Source organism: Caretta caretta, chromosome 6, assembly GCF_965140235.1.
Source record: "Caretta caretta isolate rCarCar2 chromosome 6, rCarCar1.hap1, whole genome shotgun sequence".
Taxonomy (NCBI): Eukaryota; Metazoa; Chordata; order Testudines; family Cheloniidae; genus Caretta; species Caretta caretta.
Window position 1 is genome coordinate 85,333,393 of NC_134211.1, and position 21,337 is coordinate 85,354,729.

Genomic DNA, 21,337 nt, shown 5'->3' on the forward strand with positions numbered 1-21,337 from the left:
TATTAGCATTGTTCTATATTATATGAATGTCTCTTATCTACTGAATGGTTTATTGTATTTACCTTGAAAAGCCATGGAGTTAGAATTCTCAGTGGTGGAATTAAAACTGGTGGAGAGGGTGAAGTCAAGTTATCAGCTGAAATACCAAGATTATCTCTGATCTGTAATTATTTAAGAACACAGAGGCAGTATGTCAGAAATTTATAGTTTTTGATCCATTCTCAAGCTCTTGCCCTATCAAGCTGGTTTATAGAGAAGGTTCTTGTACCTTAGCCAGGTTCTGCCAGAGTTCACACAAGTAATCAAAAACTTGCGCATGAATTTCAGGATCCATAATGGTGTTTACATCTCCCAGAATCCCTAGCATTCGTCTCCACATTACAGTAGCAACATCTGCATGCCATCCTGTAAGGGTGCCCCCTGCCATCACACTGCAACATTCTGATGGGAATTCACTAGTTTCTGTAATAGGAGAAAAAACATACAATAAGAACGACCTTTGGTAAAGTAGGATAAGGTCTTATATTTAAATCCTGAATAGTTTCCTTAAAACAAGTAATAAATGGATAAGGCATGTATGTAGACTAAGTACAATAAAGATATTTCTTATAGAGCTGGCCACCTTAGCACTGTGTCATCTGATCTTGCTATTAAATTAACTACACAAGTCTACTCTTCCTTACTAAAAGACATTTATGCTTTTGCTTCAATGAAGATGCAAATCTCCAACATTCCCTGTGCAAAGGATCGTCAGAAAATTAGCTTTTGGCTTTAAATCTTACTCACTAAAGCAGTTGGACCTTTTTCTTTAGCATTTACCACGATCGACTCTTACTTGCAAATTAGGGAAGAGAACAGAGAAGAAAGTGTGAACTGCTGTATCTTGCCACTAGTCCCTCCTTAGTCAGCTAGTGAGGTGGCAATATTCAGTAACTCAGCCCAGGAGCCTGAAAGCATCAGACAAGATGCAGTTCTCTCCACTTCAAAATAGAGCAAACAAAATTTACTTTTCCAGCTGGCAGATAGTTTATCTGCTTTTCTTAGCCCCCCCCAAAAGCCTAAATAAGTTAAGAATGGTAAATATCTATCAACTGATATTAAACATTAAAAACTGTCAATTATAAATATTATGCACAAGCACTTGAAAGTCAGGATAGTCAATGCTGTAGTTTCTCCAAAAACAAAAAAAACCACACTTCACTATTATCCCATATCTCAGCTGCCATCCATATGTAATATTTTATGGTACAGTATCTAAACTCTTATTACAAACAGAGGATATATTTTTTGGAGAGAGAATGAGGTTAGATTTGAATTTTTGATACATAGGATTAGTTTTTCAAAATACCTAGGATTTTAAAGTGCTCAGCACACACAACTGGAGACATATTTTAAACAAAAACACCCAACCCCACCCCACACTGGAGCTGGCTGGAAACCAGAATTTCCACAATTTCATAAACAAACTAAACAATGCTCTGAAATGGAAAAAAATAAAATTTTGAAATTTCCTGCAGAATGGGAATTCCAAAATTGTGTTTTGAAAAAGTTAAAAAATTTCCACCCTTTCAAAACATTTCTGAGGCTCTCCAAGCTGGCCAGAGCCTTGGGTAGCCTGGCATGTGGGGAGAGTCAGGGCTTCCAGGACTTAGCCAAAAGCCTAGAACCCCTGAGCAAACACTGGGGAGGCAAGCTAGAAGGAAACTGAAAGAAACCTGCCTCTCTGGAAGGCAGGGTTTTGAAAGAAACGTGCTTGATTTCCATTGGAATTTTGTGAAAATCAACATGCTCCCACGGAATGTTTTGATTTTGACAAGTTTGCATTTTTTGACAGAAATATGTTCCATCAAAAAATTTCCAATCCTCTCTACTCAGTTCACATTTAGGCAATTATATAAGGGCGAGACCGTCAAAAGTGTTGGCGCACCACAGCTCCAATTGTGACACTTATGGTCAGATTTTCAAAACATTTCACAGCACCAGAACATATTGAACTCTTCTGAAAATCTGGCCACTTATTTAGATGCCTAAATAGGATCTGCGTTCTCTTGAAAATCTGGCCCCAACTGGATACTGTGCTTTTAAAAAAAATCTCGCACATAGTGGTTATGAGAAAACACTATTAAGATAAAATAAAAGGATATATATATTTATTTCTGTCTGTCAGTGAGTTGTAGAGGAGGGTCTGGAATTTGGGTCAGTGGTTCATCTATGATATGTGGGAGGAAAATGCAGCTATGTACAATAGGGTAGATATTCTCTATATACCTTTACTGCATTTACACCATAGTAGTTAAGGGTTTGTTGTGCATGAAGTTTGGCAGTTAGGTATAGTTGATCCACATAGGGTCAGAGAAAAAGTTACCTTTCCATAAACTATCAATTTCTAGACTTCCAAACATTTCAACAAAGCAAGTGTGCCACACGATTAAATGGGTACCATTTATCCCCAACTAAGAGTTTGTATAAATCAGAAGAGAAAAACAACAGATATTCTAATATTACATTATAGCATCATATAAATGTAATGATGCTTCATTACTTATGTATTAGTGAAGATGCAGTTCTGGATAATTCTGCACATTAAATTGAACTGCTGCGATTTTAAACATAAAAAGAACCATTAAAAGGTTTTTTGGACTGATAATCCAAATAATCCACTGATAAGCACCTGCAGTGATATACAAAAAACACAGGGCTTTCTGTAACTTTAAGGAACTTATTTTCATTCAAAAATTTCAAAATCTATCAATGTAAATTAATATAAAAGCCTTGTATGAGACTGTTCCATACTGAAGGGATATTAGCTATTAATTATATTGCATTGAAAAAGAAAGAACAATTTTAAAGTTTTCTATTCCAGATATTGCCTAGGTCATCTGGCGTCTGTAAAACTGAGTGGTGGAGCTTCTCATCCAGCTGCAGATCCTTCTGCTCAATATGATCTGCATTCAGAGTGGCAGGAGAAGGTGTCTGTGATCGGGATCCAAGAGCAGACTGGACTGGAGAAGCACTTTCAGAGCCTGTAAATGCAATTTTTTAAAAGTTACCTTAAAAATCTTTTCTATTTCTTAGAACTTCTGAAAAGCTTTCTAAACATAACATTAAAAAAACCTGAGCTCTTTTTATAATCATATTTGGCCAAGAAAAGAAATACACAACAAGCAGATGTCCATGTGAATAGTGCTGTGAAAGAAGTCATCAGGCAAGTGATAACCTGATACCAAAATATGTAAATGGATTAATTGGCAAATGTCTACATTAAGTACAAATAGTTTTAAAGTACTTATTTTCTCTGATAATACTTTCAGTGTTCTCAGCCAAACAAGTTTCTTCCCACCTTCCTTCACCAAGATCCCAATTCAGTAAAAGCATTTAAGCATGTGTTTAAGTCCCAATGAAGTGAATATTTTTCTCAACAGGTATAGATTTTACATATATGCTTAAGTCATGATTTAATTGGTGCCCAAATCCCTGAATGTGAAAAATAGGGCCAGAGAAAATTCAAAGAACAAGCAAACTGTAGTTAAATGAAAATTCTTATTCCTTCAACTACCAAGGGAAGTAAAATTCTGTGCTGGGGAAGCAATGCTGCAAAGACACCTCCTGATATTTTATTATTTCTTGGTATCCTTGTCAGGTCTCCATTACCAGCAGGCCTGGGAAAGGAGAGCAGGTTTCTGCTTCTCTTGCCTCACAGTTCACCTTGCCTCTGAGTCAGGGGCTGGCTAGAGATCCCCATAAGCAGCAGAGCTCAGGCAGCTTATTTAGTAAAGTAGCAGAGAACATGGGAGATCAGTGGTTAAATCATGTGCTTCCCTAAGCATAAATAAAGTTGTTACAATGAAAAGGCTGAAACTTCTGAATTTTAAAATTTACACAAATGTAGCCTATATTTGAGATGTCAAGATAAACGTGTATGTATGTGAAGTTCCAAAAGTAACTAATTTAGCTACCAGAACAAAAAAAAAGAAAGAAAGAAAGATAAGGCTAACTTTCAAAACAATGATTTTTAATTAATTGTTCTCTCTTGAAAAGTTAGATTGATCATATCCAGAAAGCATTAAAGTAAATTCAATTGTTGTCTGAACAGTAATTATGTTAAATCAGGAAACTACATTAAATTGCTCAATTGTGAAATACTGGGATTTCTATCCTGCTTCAAGTGAAAACCTCAACACAACTTTAAATATGGAATTATAATTAATGCCCTTATAATAAAAAGATAGTAGCAGTTCACGAAAGTGGACATTAAATAAAAAAAGTCTGAAGAACACCACTGATATACCATGGGGAAGTATTTTTCCCCCTTTCAGCACTGCTCTGCAACTGTTTCCCTCTGGTAGTTAAAAGGTAAAGGATTTTTATTAGCTACTGATTGCTTGTTCTCCATCTTTTCCTCAGACCTTATTTAAAATGCACATTTCAAGCTAATAAGCTCCAGGACTTCTCCAAAAAGGACATGTACAACTTTCCACACAGAAGCAGAAAATACTTATTTTAGTGCGAGGGAGGCATGGGGAAGAGAGTACATTAAGTACTGTATTTAAAACCTCTTAAAATAAACTTTATTTTATTTCTTCTCCTGTTTTCTGCTCTCTCCACATAGAAAGATATAGTGACCAAAACAATTCTGTATAGGAGTTGGAAAGGAAGGGGCAGATTAATTATGCAGAATATGATAAGCCATTGGGTTCTTTTGAGAAAACTGAAGGATACTCCTTCACAGTTGCCTCTAATTCTTACAAAGCGTACTGCAGAATCACTTTGCTCTAATGCAACTGAATGAACAATAATTGACAAACTCATTCATTTCCTGTTAATTTTCCGGTAAGAAAATTTCCCACTAAAACTGGAAAGCAGAGCTAAAAACAACAAAAATAACTATCTCTGAAACAAAAATTGCCTATTCCTGAAACGTTGGCCCAACAAATATCCAAAATGTCAACAATTTCAAGGAAACAAGGGCAGTAAGATTAATCCTCATAACACTTCCATGCCAAAGAAAGAATTAAGACTGCAAGAGTACAACTGAACAAAGCCACTTCAGTTTATAAATATGGAGGGAACTAAGAAAAAAATGTCTAAGGAAGCTAATACCATGCTTCTCTGAGTATAAAGACAGCTTCAGGAAAGGAAAATAGAGTATTTCTATGGCTCATCTGCCAAAAGTAGAGATGTCTTCAATATGTCTGAAAATGCAGGCGTTTGATTTGTTATAGGACCCCCCGCCCCCAACAGCCCAGGGTACAGATGTCCTGTCACAAAGAAGAAACTTCAAAGTAGCAAGCGTGTTTGATCCTTGGCTTGCAACTAGCACAGCATTACACAAAACAGCTAGAGAACAAGGGATGTGAACCTGGCTGTGGAATCCATAAAACCTGGCCCTAGTAAACTCAACAGACACCTCCTCAGGACGCACCTTGGAGAAGCTTCTTTCCTACAAAAGGGAGTCTACTCACTTTAGGCTCACAATCTAGTTCTTAAGAGGTTGATTTTTACCATGTTAAAAAGGGTGGGGAGAAGAGAAAAATGTAATAACTCAACATTCAAATGAACATGGATTGTATGCAGCACATATGTTAACGTTTTACATATCAAAAGCATCAAGCTCCATAACAAATCACACCGAGAGAACGTTAAGAGACAGGAGTGTCTCAGGCATCCCATGATGTAGCTGTAAGTTGATCTGAAAAAGTACTGTATACCAGAGTACTTTAAAGAGTTATTTATATAAAAAAATTAGTTGTTTTTCTAGTAATGATAAAAGTAGTTGGTAACACTTCATCGGTGAGATACAGTATATTACGTGCTCACAGTTTTGCACGATAAATCTGTCAGTTTTTCCAGAGAAGACTAAACATATACGTAGCACTCTATGTCAATATTTGCTGATCATGTAAGTCAACAGGAAGTTTTTCCTAGTCATGTTATTTCACTCAGTTTTCATAAGGATTTCAATAAACACAATACCTGAATTTCAAATATCACTGCACACAGAAAATATACTAAATTGCAAAGTTGCTACCTGTATTCTTCAGCATAAATAGGAAAATATTTGAAATTAAAATATATTTATTTTTACAACGACTTTACCAGTAATAGTTGTAGCTTCAGCAGACAATGGTTGCTGGTTAAGACTGCTTGTTTCAGAATCAATGTGGAGTGTAGTTAGACTAGCCACTTCCTGTTCCTCGGCACTGTGTTGATGTCCTGAAATTGCATCAATCTCACTGGAAGCTGGTGTCCCAGCATCAGTGCCAAAACTGAAATCTACAGTAAGGAAAGAGCTATGTGGTTAATTAAACCATTGTTGATGAACACGAACTTAAAGAACATTGCCAACCAAAGACACTTCCAAAATGGCCTATGTAAAAATGTATACACCCCTTTATGTTAACAACAAACAGCTCAAGAAAATTACTCCAAAATCCAACCATTTAAGTAGGAAACCATTTACTATTTCAAATGATTCTCCAGTTTCAGTCACAAAACTGAGTTATGTAAAACACACCGCTATTGCAATTCTATTTAGTTGGCAAGGTCAAATATTTTTACTTCGTTCTCACCATTTAGGTATAATATAATGCACAAATTATGGAATCTCCTCTCAACAACACTGATGGCTTTTCTACATGGAGACAGTATGCAGCAAACCAGGGTGTGAATATATGCCACACCAGTTTGCCCAGTGCTAACTGGCCATGTGGATTCTGCTACTGTGTACTGAAAGTTCCACAGTGCACTCGAAGTACTACAGAAATTTTAGGGCATCATAGTATGGTCCACACAGCATGCTGTGCGATGTAGATTTACATCCTGGCTTGCCGAGCACTAAGTCTCCACGTAAACAAGCCCTATGGTGCCTAAAAGACAAACATTTAAGTATTAACTTTAATTGATAATATTATGGCAAATGACAGTTTTCTGCAAATAGCACTAAATCGATTGTTTTGTATCCTGAATTTTAGATTTAACGCTGAAGACAAAATTTCATGCTCAAATCAGTTTGGCCAACATAGCTTTTGTTGCTCTGCTATAGTTAAGGCTATACAGTAAGATTCCAGGATTGTCATTCCACGTGTCGCTCTGAAGCCTACAATGTCTGTTGAATCAGTGTAAAGCGATGGAACAGCTACAAGCATCGTTTAGGGCTCTTTTTGTTGTAAGCATCACCAGGTTCAATCATTACTGAGATTCACAATCTCTCTTTGTAATTTTAAAGTTCTCACCCATTTTTGGCTTTTTTACACTTTACAAAGTACACCAGTAAGACAGCACAGGTTTTATCTGGTAGTTATTTAACTTCTAAAGTGAATAATTAATTCCCATGCTTTACGTAGATTTTCCAAAGAAAACCCATCACATCTCGCTTGTACAAGCTGTGAAGTCATAGTCCTCAGTGACACCTGAAGCCTCTTTCCATTAACAAGAATGGGAGTGGCATGAATAAAAAAATGCAAAAAAAATGGTTTAATAATTACCTATGTCTTATCAGGTAGTATTTTGCTTCACTATTCCTAACTACATAGTCAAATAGATTGCTATACTAAGAAAGGTTTTACTTTTTTATATTTAAACCGATGTTTCGAGGAAGTAAAAAAAGACTTCCAAAATGAATGCATGAAGATGTGTCAGTGTAGGGACCATATCTTCCTAGGTATGTCGTGTGGTGTTTTAGGGGGAGGGAGGTTGTTCAACACATTACACAGTAAGGCTCCATTTCTGCTTTGGGCTCTACTACAATACAAATAGTGAATAAAGCTATTTTAATAAGAATTACTGCATGTTTCAAGAACTATATTACTTCACTAACTAAACTACTGATAACATCAATGGATGTTCATATGAAATCCTCTTCATGAGACAGCTGTATACAACCTATTTTAAAATGGAAATGAATACACAGATAAAAAACACTACTACTTTCGGAAAAATATACTTGCTTTCAAATTTGCGGCCATCATACTGGAAAGCACTGAATGAGTCAGAATGGCTATCTGAACTGATCAAGTCACTGCTTCCTGCACTGGCAGGAGATGTCCATTCAGAAGGCACACCTGGATCATCTATAGGGCGCATTTGGCTCTGCTTGTTTAATATATCAGGAAGGTCTTTTGGAACTTCCAGGCTGCCAGGACTGCTCCCTCTTCTTGTCACATTCTATTAATTGAAGAATTATAAAGTATTTTACAATCTAATAACGTTTCCTTATTCACAACAAGCAGTTATCACACATTTACAAATGTCAATATTCAGGGAAATAGTTCACAAATAACCAAATTTAAAATGTCTAAATATTATGAAGTATATAAATATTTTTTAAAAGTATATTTCTTTTTAGAAAATGCACTTTAGTTTATTGAAAGTATTCAAGTTACAATGTTTTGATTAGAAATTACCTCCTTTATTAAAATAATTCAAAAGTAATATTAAAAAATAATTGAACCCATTCTTCCAGTATTTACAGCTGTATCAAAAAAAATGCTCAGTGCAGAGAATTCTAGGGCCTACATTTTGTGAGTGCCTAACTTGTGTGTGCAAAAAACCCAATGAGCCAATAATAAATGTGGATCTTGCACATACATATAACATTGTGCACACAAATCCCTTACCCACACTTGTTCATTGGGCTTTTTGCGCACCAAAAATAGGGAACAAACAAATGTGCATGCACTTCAAAAGACTGGGAATGAGGCCAATATGTGAAACATATTTGCTAAAACTAGAGAGATGCAAATAATATGGAGAGAGAATATTTTTAAAATTATCTCCAAAATACTAAACAAATTTTTTAACCTTAGATTTCTTTAAGTATTTGTGAGAAAAAACTCCATAAAACCTTGAGAAATTTTGACTTGCAGCCTACAAAACTGAAAGCAAAATCTCAATATGCACCAAGACTCAAATCCTATGTATATCTTAATGCCCTAGACACTAAACATAATACTCAATATTCACTTGAATACCTTTTCAGTGTATTGTGACAATGGAACCTACAGATCCTTCCTTATCCAGAAGAGACTAAAGTATGTGAAACCTTGTGTGTGTGTTCCTGGACTCTCACAACTGCCCTTTTAACAAGTTTTTATGAAACATCCTGAACTTTTCTATGAACTAAAAGTTAAGAGACTAAAGGTAACTGGTGACAGGATTTTTTTGTTTTGTTTTTTAAACACTAGACCTGATCTGTTCTTTCCTTTGTCCTTTCCTTATTACTATCTGATCTTAAATTACAGGTTTCACTAGGTTGGTATAGTTTTCATGACGTAAGTTTGATGTTTCTTGTATCTCCAACTACCTGAATGGGGGTTCCAAAGAGGATGGCGCTAGGCTGTTCTCAGTGGTGGCAGATGACAGAAAAGGAAAAAAGATCTCAAGTTGCAGTGGAGGAAGTTTAGGTTGGATATTAGGAAAAACTATTTCACTAGGAGGGTGGTGAAGCACTGGAATGGGTTACCTAGGGAGGTGGTGGAATCTCCATCCTCAGAGGTTTTTAAGGCCCGGCTTGACGAAGCCCTGGCTTGGATGATTTAGTTGGGGTTGGTCTTGCTTTAAGCAGGGGGTTGGACTAGATGATCTCCTGAGGTTTCTTCCAACCCTACTATTCTATGATTCTATGGATCTAACAATGTAACACTTGTTGGGCTAACGATCTGGACCTTGCCTGACATTCCCTTTATGAATCTGCCATAAGGTCAAGGGGGAATTCCATCCAGCAACTGGGTCTCAGTTCCTCATTCCAGCTGACCTCAGCAGGGACCACAACTTTCTATAACACTGAGGTAAGAGCCATGTTTGCTGCCTGAACTGATAACAGGTACAGCCAACATGTTTGACCCCCTACTTATAAAAGAAAGTTTTTTCCTCACTCATCTGTCCTCTGTGTCTATTTCTGTTTTGTTTGAGTAAACTGATTTACCAAAAACACAGAGTGAGTTTATGACGTTGATATAATCCAGTTAACATTTTCCATTTTATAATAAGGGTTCATTTGATTTTATGAATAGAAGGTTATTCATTCCTTAGTAACACCACATGATGTTCAACTTTGAATCATATAGAGCAGGGGTGGCCAACCTGTGGCTCCGGAGCCACATGTGGCTCTCCAGATATTAACATGCGGCTCCTTGTATAGGCACTGACTCTGGGGCTGGAGCTACGGGTGCCAACTTTCCAACGTGCTGGAGGGTGCTCACTGCTCAGCCCCTGGCTCTGCCCACACTCCACTCCCCCCTCCCCAAGCCCGCCATGACCTCGCTCCTCCCCGCTCCCCCCAAAGCCTCCTGCACGCCACAAAACAGCTGATTGGGAGGTGTAGGGAGGAAGGGGGAGGCGCTGATCAGCGGGGCTGCCAGGGGGTGGGAGGCACTGGGAGCAGGGTGTGGGGAGCTAATGGGGGGGGCTGCTGACGTATTACTGTGGCTCTTTGGCAACGTACATTGGTAAATTCTGGCTCCTTCTCCGGCTCAGGTTGGCCGCCCCGATATAGAGAAAGAACCAGATCCTTTTTAAGAATGGAGGTGCATAAGTAACATCTGAGTCAAATGATTTTGACTCAGCCCTCTGTGGAGATAGAGGTGGTTAGGGACTATTTAGAAAAGCTGGACGTGCACAAGTCCATGGGGCCGGACGAGTTGCATCCGAGAGTGCTGAAGGAATTGGCGGCTGTGATTGCAGAGCCATTGGCCATTATCTTTGAAAACTCGTGGCGAACCGGGGAAGTCCTGGATGACTGGAAAAAGGCTAATGTAGTGCCAATCTTTAAAAAAGGGAAGAAGGACGATCCTGGGAACTCCAGGCCAGTCAGCCTCACTTCAGTCCCTGGAAAAATCATGGAGCAGGTCCTCAAAGAATCAATCCTGAAGCACTTGCATGAGAGGAAAGTGATCAGGAACAGCCAGCATGGATTCACCAAGGGAAGGTCATGCCTGACTAATCTAATCGCCTTTTATGATGAGATTACTGGTTCTGTGGATGAAGGGAAAGCAGTGGATGTATTGTTTCTTGACTTTAGCAAAGCTTTTGACACGGTCTCCCACAGTATTCTTGTCAGCAAGTTAAGGAAGTATGGGCTGGATGAATGCACTACAAGGTGGGTAGAAAGTTGGCTAGATTGTCGGGCTCAACGGGTAGTGATCAATGGCTCCATATCTAGTTGGCAGCCGGTATCAAGTGGAGTACCCCAAGGGTCGGTCCTGGGGCCGGTTTTGTTCAATATCTTCATAAATGATCTGGAGGATGGTGTGGATTGCACTCTCAGCAAATTTGCGGATGATACTAAACTGGGAGGAGTGGTAGATACGCTGGGAGGAGTGGTAGATACGCTGGAGGGGAGGGATAGAATACAGAAAGACCTAGACAAATTGGAGGATTGGGCCAAAAGAAATCTGATGAGGTTCAATAAGGATAAGTGCAGGGTCCTGCACTTAGGACGGAAGAACCCAATGCACAGCTACAGACTAGGGACCGAATGGCTAGGCAGCAGTTCTGCGGAAAAGGACCTAGGGGTGACAGTGGACGAGAAGCTGGATATGAGTCAGCAGTGTGCCCTTGTTGCCAAGAAGGCCAATGGCATTTTGGGATGTATAAGTAGGGGCATAGCGAGCAGATCGAGGGACGTGATCGTTCCCCTCTATTCGACATTGGTGAGGCCTCATCTGGAGTACTGTGTCCAGTTTTGGGCTCCACACTTCAAGAAGGATGTGGATAAATTGGAGAGAGTCCAGCGAAGGGCAACAAAAATGATTAGGGGACTGGAACACATGAGTTATGAGGAGAGGCTGAGGGAGCTGGGATTGTTTAGCCTGCAGAAGAGAAGAATGAGGGGGGATTTGATAGCTGCTTTCAACTTCCTGAAAGGGGGGTTTCAAAGAGGATGGCTCTAGACTGTTCTCAATGGTAGCAGATGACAGAACGAGGAGTAATGGTCTCAAGTTGCAGTGGGGGAGGTTTAGATTGGATATTAGGAAAAACTTTTTCACTAAGAGGGTGGTGAAACACTGGAATGCGTTACCTAGGGAGGTGGTAGAATCTCCTTCCTTAGAGGTTTTTAAGGTCAGGCTTGACAAAGCCCTGGCTGGGATGATTTAACTGGGAATTGGTCCTTCTTTGAGCAGGGGGTTGGACTAGATGACCTTCTGGGGTCCCTTCCAACCCTGATATTCTATGATTCTATGATTTTGGATGGTGTAATTAAAAAAAAAGACATCTTTAAATACACACAGAGAATGGCCAAAAATTCAGTGGTTTTGGAATTGAATAATGGAACATGGCAACAAGATAAAGGATTGGCAATTTGTTCTATACATGCTGTAGGCTGTATTGGGACTATGCAATATACTGTGCACCAACAGTTAAAATCTGATAAACATGGGATGTACTTTTGAAGGCAAAAAGAACCAGCATTTGAACAGATATTTAAGGCAAATCACCTGCCACTTATCTATCATTCATCAGATATGAAGATAAATCAATCCAAACGAACTACATGGAAATTGTTCCTCTTTTACCCCATACTATTAAGGAGCCCGACTACTCTTTGCAAACTTTATATGTGAGCAAACCTTAGAACGGCATTGGATACATCCACCACCTACTGAAAAGGAATTTGCTAGCCACACAAAATTGGAGTGATCAGTAAGTCTGAAATAATAATAAATTTAAATTGCTTCCCATTCTGTCTCTTCGTTGACAGAAAAACTTGCAATAAAATAGTAATTTTATATTTTTCCTTTCCCATCGCTGTCAATTCATAAAACATTTATCTTCTCCAATCAGCTGCCTCTTTTCATAATTCTTCAGTGACAACTCAATCCAATGCTTGTAATACAGAACTGCCTACATGATTATGAATGAGGACATCTCAAACATTGCATTACTGATCAAAGATGACAAGAGTGAAAAAGTCAGGCTCTAGAGCAGAAAGCTATTGATACAAAAATATATTGATAAGAAGTGAAATGAAAAGAAGTGAAGGCAAACTATATACCATTTAAAAATATTTAGTCTTCTAGATTGTGCCAATGAATACACCTTCACAGAACAATATACAATATCACACTGTGTATGTTAATACACACATTCAGGCTTTGATCGTGCAAACACTTATGCATACAAGTAACTGTGCCCAGGATTAGTGCCATTCAACTTGGAGACGATGCAACAGAATACTCATTTGCGTGAAGTGACATATATTGTTTGCAGAATCAATAATAATGAATAATGAAGAATTTTAGCATAAAAGAGTGTGTGTGCATATTATGTCACTGCCCCTTAGATTGTAAACTCTGTTTTTTAAGTCATGGTGTGCGACATAATATGCATGCAACATGACTTAAAAAACAGGATTTACAATCTAATGGGCAGTGATTTTCATATAATTTATTTCTGGTTCTTAAATCCAGAATAAAGTATTTCTGTAACTTGAACAATAATTTTATAAATGTGTTTGCATATTGTTTTTACATGTAAAAAAGTCGTAAAAGCTTACCAATGCACTACCACTGCGGAGTCTCTCAGCTATAAACTCATCCATGAGGTCAGGAACATTTGTATTGCTACTGCCAATATCGCTAGCAAGAGGGTGCAGCTTTTGACTCATGTCCTCTCTATTGGCTAAAAGCAAATGAATGACTACATATAGTAAGGGATACTTTTAAAAATACATTTTAGAAAACAGAAGTCAAATCAAGAAACCTAGTCAGTAAAAAAAAATTACTACCCAAACATGCATTTATGAGTTTTCTCCTCTTGAATAGGTTCAATTTTAAGAATTAGTAAATCTCCTTTTTCCTCCCCACTAAGCAGGTGTTAGTCAATTTCCACTATAACCTTAAAGAGCAAGAAAGCTTACAGATAAGCACTACTCAAAGTTGTTAATGCTTGCTTTAAGGATACAGCATACACCCCTCCTCCCTTCCTCCACATTACCCTCCCCCCCAAAAAAAACCCTAGGAATTTTTATTATTTCTAATGAGGAACAATGTTGGTGAAGAAAGTACACTAGATAAAGAAATATGATAAATGTCAATGTAGTACTGTATACAGTTAGTATACTTGCAAATAAAATGTTATGTAACAAAAATAATGTATGGTGCAACATGGAATACAAACTCAAAAAACTCTTTAAATGGTCAGTGATTTATGAACAATTAATTAATTGCTATATTTTTTAGTTTCCACATTATATAGAATTACGTTGCCTTAATTATACTATGAATGTTATACCTAATTATAGCATTTTAGCCTTTAAGGAGCAATTTGTTCAAGTTCATATTCCTACATAAAAATTATCCCTCAGGAGACTACAATGAAACTTATTATATGAATTTAACATAAGACCTTCATATCAAAATTTCAAATAAAATGATATTTTGGAATCATTTGTGTCTCAATACTTTTGCAAATGTAAACAGTTTCTCTTGGAGAAACTACATAAAATATGTTAAAACAAATGATACAGAAATAATCTTTTTTTCTGAGACATTATGATAATAGTACCACTGCCCAGACTGTTGTGCTACGCCTAAAAGACTGCCCTCAGGTGGCATTAACATCTCAATGCAGGATGCATGACAGAACATTCTGTTAATCATGCTAGCATAACAGTGTAAAAAGGAAAACCTACCTTACTGCTGAAAGTTAATTTATTGTTCATTTAAGGTTATTTAAGATGTAAACTAAGATGATGAATATTATAATGATAGCCTTGTTCTGTCTGATCGATCAAGTCCACAGAGGTCCCATATTCAGCTGACAGAAGACTACCATGAGACCTTTATGCACATCCATGATCCCAAGAAAAAGAAAGCAATGATAGAGATTGCCGAGATGTTACTGCATCCACTTCAGTGAATGCATACAGAAAGGCCTAAAGCATGTTTTGAAATGGTTCAAACAAAAAATTACGAAAGCCATATCGGATTGTTCTAATGAAGCCATCCAAATAAGAGGAAATTTCTCTGTTTTACTTAATGTTAAAAATATTCTGTATGCGTTACATAACTGATTAAAAGCCAGGTCTCAACTTCAAAGCCTAATTTTGGGAGAATTTTTTGTTTTGGAGGAGAGGAGGAAGAAAACATACTAAATGAACTAGCAATTTTAATAGCTCAGTTTAACTGGCTGACAGCAGAGTCTTTTTTCCCAGACAGACAAACTATAGGTACCAGGACTTACTATTCCACTAGAAATAAAAAAAAAAAAAAAATATCTGAAAGCCATACAGTAGGCTGAATTTCAAAGCCCTCTAGCGTAGGCTATGATACAGGGAGACTTGCATTTGATCCCTTGGTAGGTCATTTACTGTCTCTTCCTCTTCCCTAACTTGATGGTCTTCAGCAGCAAAGAGGTTCAACTAAGTATCTTTAAAAGGGAAATTAGTAATTTAAAGTACATAAACATAACTTATGCTGGGAAAAATTTCAGCTTGCTAAAGGCGCATGCATAACCAAACAGGGAAAGCAGTGATCATCCCAAAGCCTTTTGATTGCTTATAAGAGCTTGCTTCAGTTGCATTAAGCCAAACTGGTGCTGCCTTTCTCCTTTTGCACTGTGCACACTGTTAGTGCTCACCTGCAGCTTTCCTTCCAAAATAGCCCATTACATGACTGTACAGATCCCTCAGTGGAGCCTCTGCTGGTATTCTGTTCTGCCTCTGTGGGGAAACATTTGCCTTCGGCTTCGAAAGAGCATGTACAACAGTTTTATAAACACCACCCAGGGAGCCCTGTTGTGGTCCTGACTCCTGACCTGATGACCTAGGTGCACTACGATTATGCAACTGATTAGCTGCAATACCTTCTTTCTGCAACACGGGTGTTCGAGCTTCTGTGGATTCCTTAGTCTGTTTACTACTAACTGAAGCTGCATTGGCTGCATCTAGAGGTCTATACATTCCTGGTCTGACTAGCTCCAAGACCGCAGATGAGCCGGTGCTTGTGTTGCTACTGCTGCTGCTGCTACCGCTACTACTACCACTACTGAAGCCACCGAGTTTGCGAAGTCTTGCCCTCCAGGGGGCCTCTTTGTTTTCTAAAGGGTTATAAAATTGAACAGATTCAGTGGATGGTCTAAAAGTAACATGAACGCTATTTCGTTTCTTAGCCGTTATTTTCATAATTTTGGCCTTATGGGTTACTGTTTCAGATATACTCCTTTTAGTTGGTAAAAGTTTGCCTGGAGCATGAGGCATTTCAGGGTTAACTGGTGCTTTAGGTAGAACTTTCTTTGCATGCATAACACGTGTGTTGGTTATTTTTTCGTTAAACTGGGCACTTCTAGGCTTCTCAGCTAAAGCTAGTTCCACAGCTATATCTACATCAACTTCAGTGGCTGTTTGTCTGTACAGGTATCGCTTTCTTCCTTTGTTATCAGGGCTACTTGACCCATACTCAAATAAGCTTTCATTTGGTTTATCAATATTTAACGGTTTGGCTTTTTCGATCGCTTGATTTCTTGTAAAACTCTCTACCCGGGTAGGTGCAATGTTACTTATAAAGCCACTTTGGTTTTGTTCTAGTTCTACATGTTCAGCTCTTTCGGCAACAGTGTTGCTACCTGCACATTTAACAGTCTGATCTCTATGCTCTAATTCATCCAGTTGTAAACTATCATTTCTATTTTCTGTTGTATTGACTTCAGGAGGAGAAGCCTCAAATTTATCTATCTCATAGTGACTGCAAGGTTCTTCTTTTTCCTTAAGATATTCTCTCAGAGAGGAAAGAAGATCATCTTCACCTTCAAGGTCAACATACTGGCTTTGTTCAAAAGATGTATTTGCAAGATCTACCGGCCCTATCAAATGACAGAGATGGTCATAAATACTATCCCCAACTTCCAAGGAGGACTCTCTGCTATTCGTATCAGTAATATGACCGTCAGTGGATCTATATATTGAAGAGGTCTCAGTGGAACTCTGTAAGCTTGGCGCATGATGGGATGAACTGTCAATGACAGGAACTGCACCTTTGGCTCGTTCAACTGTGAATGGTTCCAGGATGTCAGACGTGCTGCTACTTCTTGGCAGTGGCTGTTCCTCATTCAGTGCACCAAAAACTTCGCTTGGAGGGTCCTCGCTCTGTGAAAAATGTCTGACTCGAGATGGACGTGGAAGAATTTGAACATCATCAATGTCTGTAGAAAAAAATTATAGGTAATGTGCACAAGGTAAGTCTATTCAGATTATTATTATTATTTTTATTCACTGCTATATCCTAATTATAGGCTTTTAAGAAAAAGCCCAGAAGAGCACAGAGCCTTGTTTCTTAAGTACAAAGATATTTTATCCAATATTAAATGTTGTTAAAAATACATACACAATATTCACTACAGAATATGTTATAAATGAGTTAGACCATCAGAACACAGTTTAAACGTTAACATGCATGGAAATGGACAGTGAGATCATGGAACATTTGGAAGTACAGTTAAAGCTAGAGCTGTGCCAATAAGTTAAATAATTTAAGCAAATTATTTTAACTAACGTTCAAAAGAGAAAAAGGTACTTGTAATATTAATTATCTCAACAACAGAACTCTTCATGGATTTAAACTCTTGAGAAATATATAATTCAAGAGGAGAACATGGCAGTTATCTGGAAAAATAAGAATGTTCAGTACACATGGGTGACACCTAATATTTATCAGTCTAGTAATTTTTTTTTTTAATCTAACACATAATGCATACACAAAGGCTTAAGTTTTAAAAAAAGAAGATGTGGACGAGTTTGGGTCTCTGGGACGCACATGTACAAATGAAGCACAAGTTAAACCAACTTAATTCTTTATTGTTAAAAGGACATTTCTTAATATTTCTAGTCTTCAAGAATGCAAAACTAAAGGGATATCCGTTATCTATGTATCAGTTATTACCACACTAACTGTTAAAAAAATCCCATTTTGGGAAGCCAAAAAAAACAGACCAGGACCGGTACCAGACCAAAAGACAAAACAAAAAAACTTCCTTCGAAAAACAAAAAAAAACAACAAAACACCACCACCACAACAAAACCCTTGCCCGCTCCCAAAAAACAAAAAACAAACAAAACAAAAAAACCAACCCCCCTAACAAAACTGTTTTATTCAATTAAATTTAAACTTTGTGAGAGTTACCAAACCTAATGACCTAGAAACTGAAAGCTTACATCCACAGAACAGTTAATACAGTTAAACAGTATACAAGAAAAAACTATCTTTAACAGTGAAAGGAGAAAGCACTCTATGCCCGTTCAATTATTAGTTCTTGGCCCCATTGCTGAGCCTGCTAATAAAGTGAAAGTTAGTACTAACTGAAGTGCAGGGCTGCTGCAGGTCTAATATATATCCCCGAGCAAATGGGCAGAGATCACACCAATTCATTTCACATAATCCATTGAATTGAGAAACTATAACTTCATCCCTCAAATTTCCTAAAAATCTAAAGGAAACACTAACATTACAACATATATACTATGAAATCAGCAAGGTAAGATACAGAAAAATGGATAACAGCAAGTCTGTTGCAGATGCTCAGATAGTATCAGTTTCCTGAGAGGAATTACAGCTATTCGAGGCAGTATTTTTAATGGAATGTGTAAGAATTTTATTATAAAAATATCTGCCTCATTTTTGTTAGAATCACTCACTTCCTGGTTATGTTTTTTAATTGCAGATTCTTTTTAAAAGCCAGAAACAATATTAACGAGGTTGAAGGAACACCATTAAGGTTACGTGATCATAAAAATGGAGGAATTATTAAGGTTAAATTAATTAAAACAGTCATCTTCAGGACTGCAATGGTTTATTTGAAACCAGGATATATTCCACCCCAAAATTTAACAAGAGAGAATCTGACATGTTACTGCCAGATTAACCGTCCTATGTTAAAGAAAGTGGGCTGGCTTCACTTTAAAATTTTCTGAATTACTAGTTCCTAGTCACCTAAAACGATGACAGCAACATTTAGTTAAGACTGAGGCTGAAAAGACAGTCACCTTTTCAGTAACTGGTGTTCTTCGAGATGCGTTGCTCATGTCTATTCCACAATAGGTGTGTGTGCTTGCCACATGTACTGGTGCTGGAAGTTTTTCTTCTAGCAGTACCCGTAGGGGGGAGCGCCCCCCCCCCCGTGACCCCTGGAGTGGAACCTGCCTGGCAGGGTATAAGGGGAGCTGCGCACTCCTCCCACCCTCAGTTCCTTCTTGCCAGACAACTCCGACAGAGGGGAAGGAGGGTGGGATGTGGAATGGACATAAGCAACACATCTCGAAAAACACCAGTTACAGAAAAGCTAACTGTCTTTTCTTCAAGTGATTGCTCATGTGTATTCCACAATAGATGATTCCAAGCTATATCTGTTGGAGGTGGGTAGGAGTTCACAAGTTCCCAGGATGGAGGACAGCCCTGCCGAACCCAGCGTCATCCCTGGTTTGGGGGACGATCACATAGTCCGAGGTGAACGTGTGAACGGAAGACCACATGGTGGCCCTACAAATCTCCTGGACGGGGACGTGGGCCATCAAGGCAGCCGATGAGGCCTGCGCCCAAGTCGCGTGTGCACTCACAATAGGTGGTTGGGGGACACCCACCAGCTCATAGCAGGAAATGGGCTGGCCCCTTGCACACTCAGCCGAGGTGACAAACAGTTGCGAGAAGTCTCTGAACGGCTTGGTCCGCTCGAGTTAGAAAGCCAGAGCCTGCTGCACATCGAGCGTGTGGAGACAGCGCTCCTCACTGGACATGTGAGGCTTGGGGCAGAGGACCGGTAGAAAAATGTCCTGACCCATGTGGTAGGCGGAGACCACCTTCGGGAGGAACGCAGGGCGTGGGCGGAGCTGGACCTGGTCCTGAGAGAGCAGGTCCGGGCGGAGCGACAACAGCCACAGCGGAACTACCGCCAGGCCTGTGAAGGTCCCGTACCAATGCTGCCTGGGCCATGCCAGGGCAATCAGGAGGACCCAGGCCTTGTCCATCTTTATCTTCTCCAGGACACTGCTGATTAGACGGAATGGGGGAAAAGATGTAGAGAAGCCGGCCTGACCAGGACAGGAGAAAGGCGTCGGAGATAGCGCCCCTCCCCAGACCCCTTCTGGAGCAGAACGGTGGGCATCACTGGTTCTGCCGAGTCGCGAATAGGTCCACCGGGGAGCTCCCCACCTTCGGAAGAGCCAGTGGGCACTTCTGGGTGGAGGGACCACTCGTGTTGCGAGGAAAAGTCCCTGCTCAAGCAATCCACCCTCTCATTTCGGGTGCCTGGTAGGTGGAAGACCTTCAGGTGGATGTTATGGGCTATAGAGAAGTCCCACAGCCTGAGGGCTTCGTGGCAGAGGGCAGAAAATTGGGCCCCGCCTTACCTGTTGACATAGAACATCGAGGCAGTGTTGTCCTTGAGGACCCTGACTACCTTGCCCTCCAGGTGCGAGCGGAAGGCCATGCACGCCAGCCGCACAACCCTGAGCTCCTTGACATTTATATGTAGGGTCAGGTCTTGAGCCGACCACAGGCCTTGGGTCTGAAAGTTCCCCACATGGGCCCCCCAACCTAGGTCCGATGCATCGGACACCAGCTCCAACAACGGTGCCCTGTCCCTGAATGGGACCCCTTGGAGCATGTTGTTTGGGGCGGACCACCACCGTAGAGAGGTGATCAGAGTCCAGCATGGTGAGGACCTTATCCATCCTGTCCGTGGCCTGGGAGAAATTTGAGGCCAACCAGACCTGGAGGGGGCCTCATCCTGAGTCTGGCATGATGGACAACGTACTTGCACGCCGACATGTGACCCAAGAGTTGCAGGCAAACCCTGGCTGTTGTCACTGGGAACCTTGTGACCAAGTCGATGAGACCTTTCAGGGACTCGAATCTGTCTGGTGGGAGAGAGGCGCTGGCCGACACTGCGTCCAGGAGTGCCCCGATAAACTCTATGCATTGGACTGGGACCAACATGGACATGGTGTTGTTTACCAACAGGCCCAAGGTGCACGTGGACAGGAGGAGCACCACGTGATCCCTCACCTGCGACCGGGAGGTGCCCTTGACAAGCCAATTGTCCAGATAGAGAAATATCTGGACCCCACACCGTCTGAGGTAGGCCGCTATCACCAACATGCATTTTGTAAACACCCTGGGGGGCAGTGGACAGACCAACCAGGAGGACTGTGAATTGGTAATGATTCTGTCCCACCACGAAACGGAGGAAGCACCTGTGCCCCTCGAATATGTGGCTGTGGAAGTACGCGTCCTGGAGATCGAGGGCAGCATACCAGTCCCCGGGATCCAGGGAGGGGATGATGGAGGCCAGGGAGACCTCACGGACCTTGAGTTTCACAATATACTGGTTCAGACCTCGCAGGTCCAGGATA

At 39.8% G+C, this 21,337-nt stretch overlaps 1 protein-coding gene across 9 annotated transcripts in view; it reads right to left on the reverse strand.

Moving 5' to 3' along the window:
- Positions 1 to 21,337, reverse strand: part of RALGAPA1 (Ral GTPase activating protein catalytic subunit alpha 1) — a 238,149-nt gene that overhangs the window by 137,549 nt on the left and 79,263 nt on the right. For 5 of the 9 annotated variants that reach the window (XM_048855930.2, XM_048855931.2, XM_048855932.2 and 2 more), the window contains 7 exons: positions 15,577 to 17,136; positions 13,493 to 13,617; positions 7,947 to 8,163; positions 6,097 to 6,273; positions 2,871 to 3,023; positions 269 to 462; positions 63 to 161 (listed from right to left, as the gene is read on the reverse strand). In XM_048855930.2, the coding sequence (XP_048711887.1) occupies positions 63 to 161; positions 269 to 462; positions 2,871 to 3,023; positions 6,097 to 6,273; positions 7,947 to 8,163; positions 13,493 to 13,617; positions 15,577 to 17,136 (2,525 nt within the window). The remainder of the gene's footprint in view (positions 1 to 62; positions 162 to 268; positions 463 to 2,870; positions 3,024 to 6,096; positions 6,274 to 7,946; positions 8,164 to 13,492; positions 13,618 to 15,576; positions 17,137 to 21,337) is intronic. The other 4 variants (XM_048855937.2, XM_048855935.2, XM_075129759.1 and 1 more) reach the window with 1 other exon arrangement.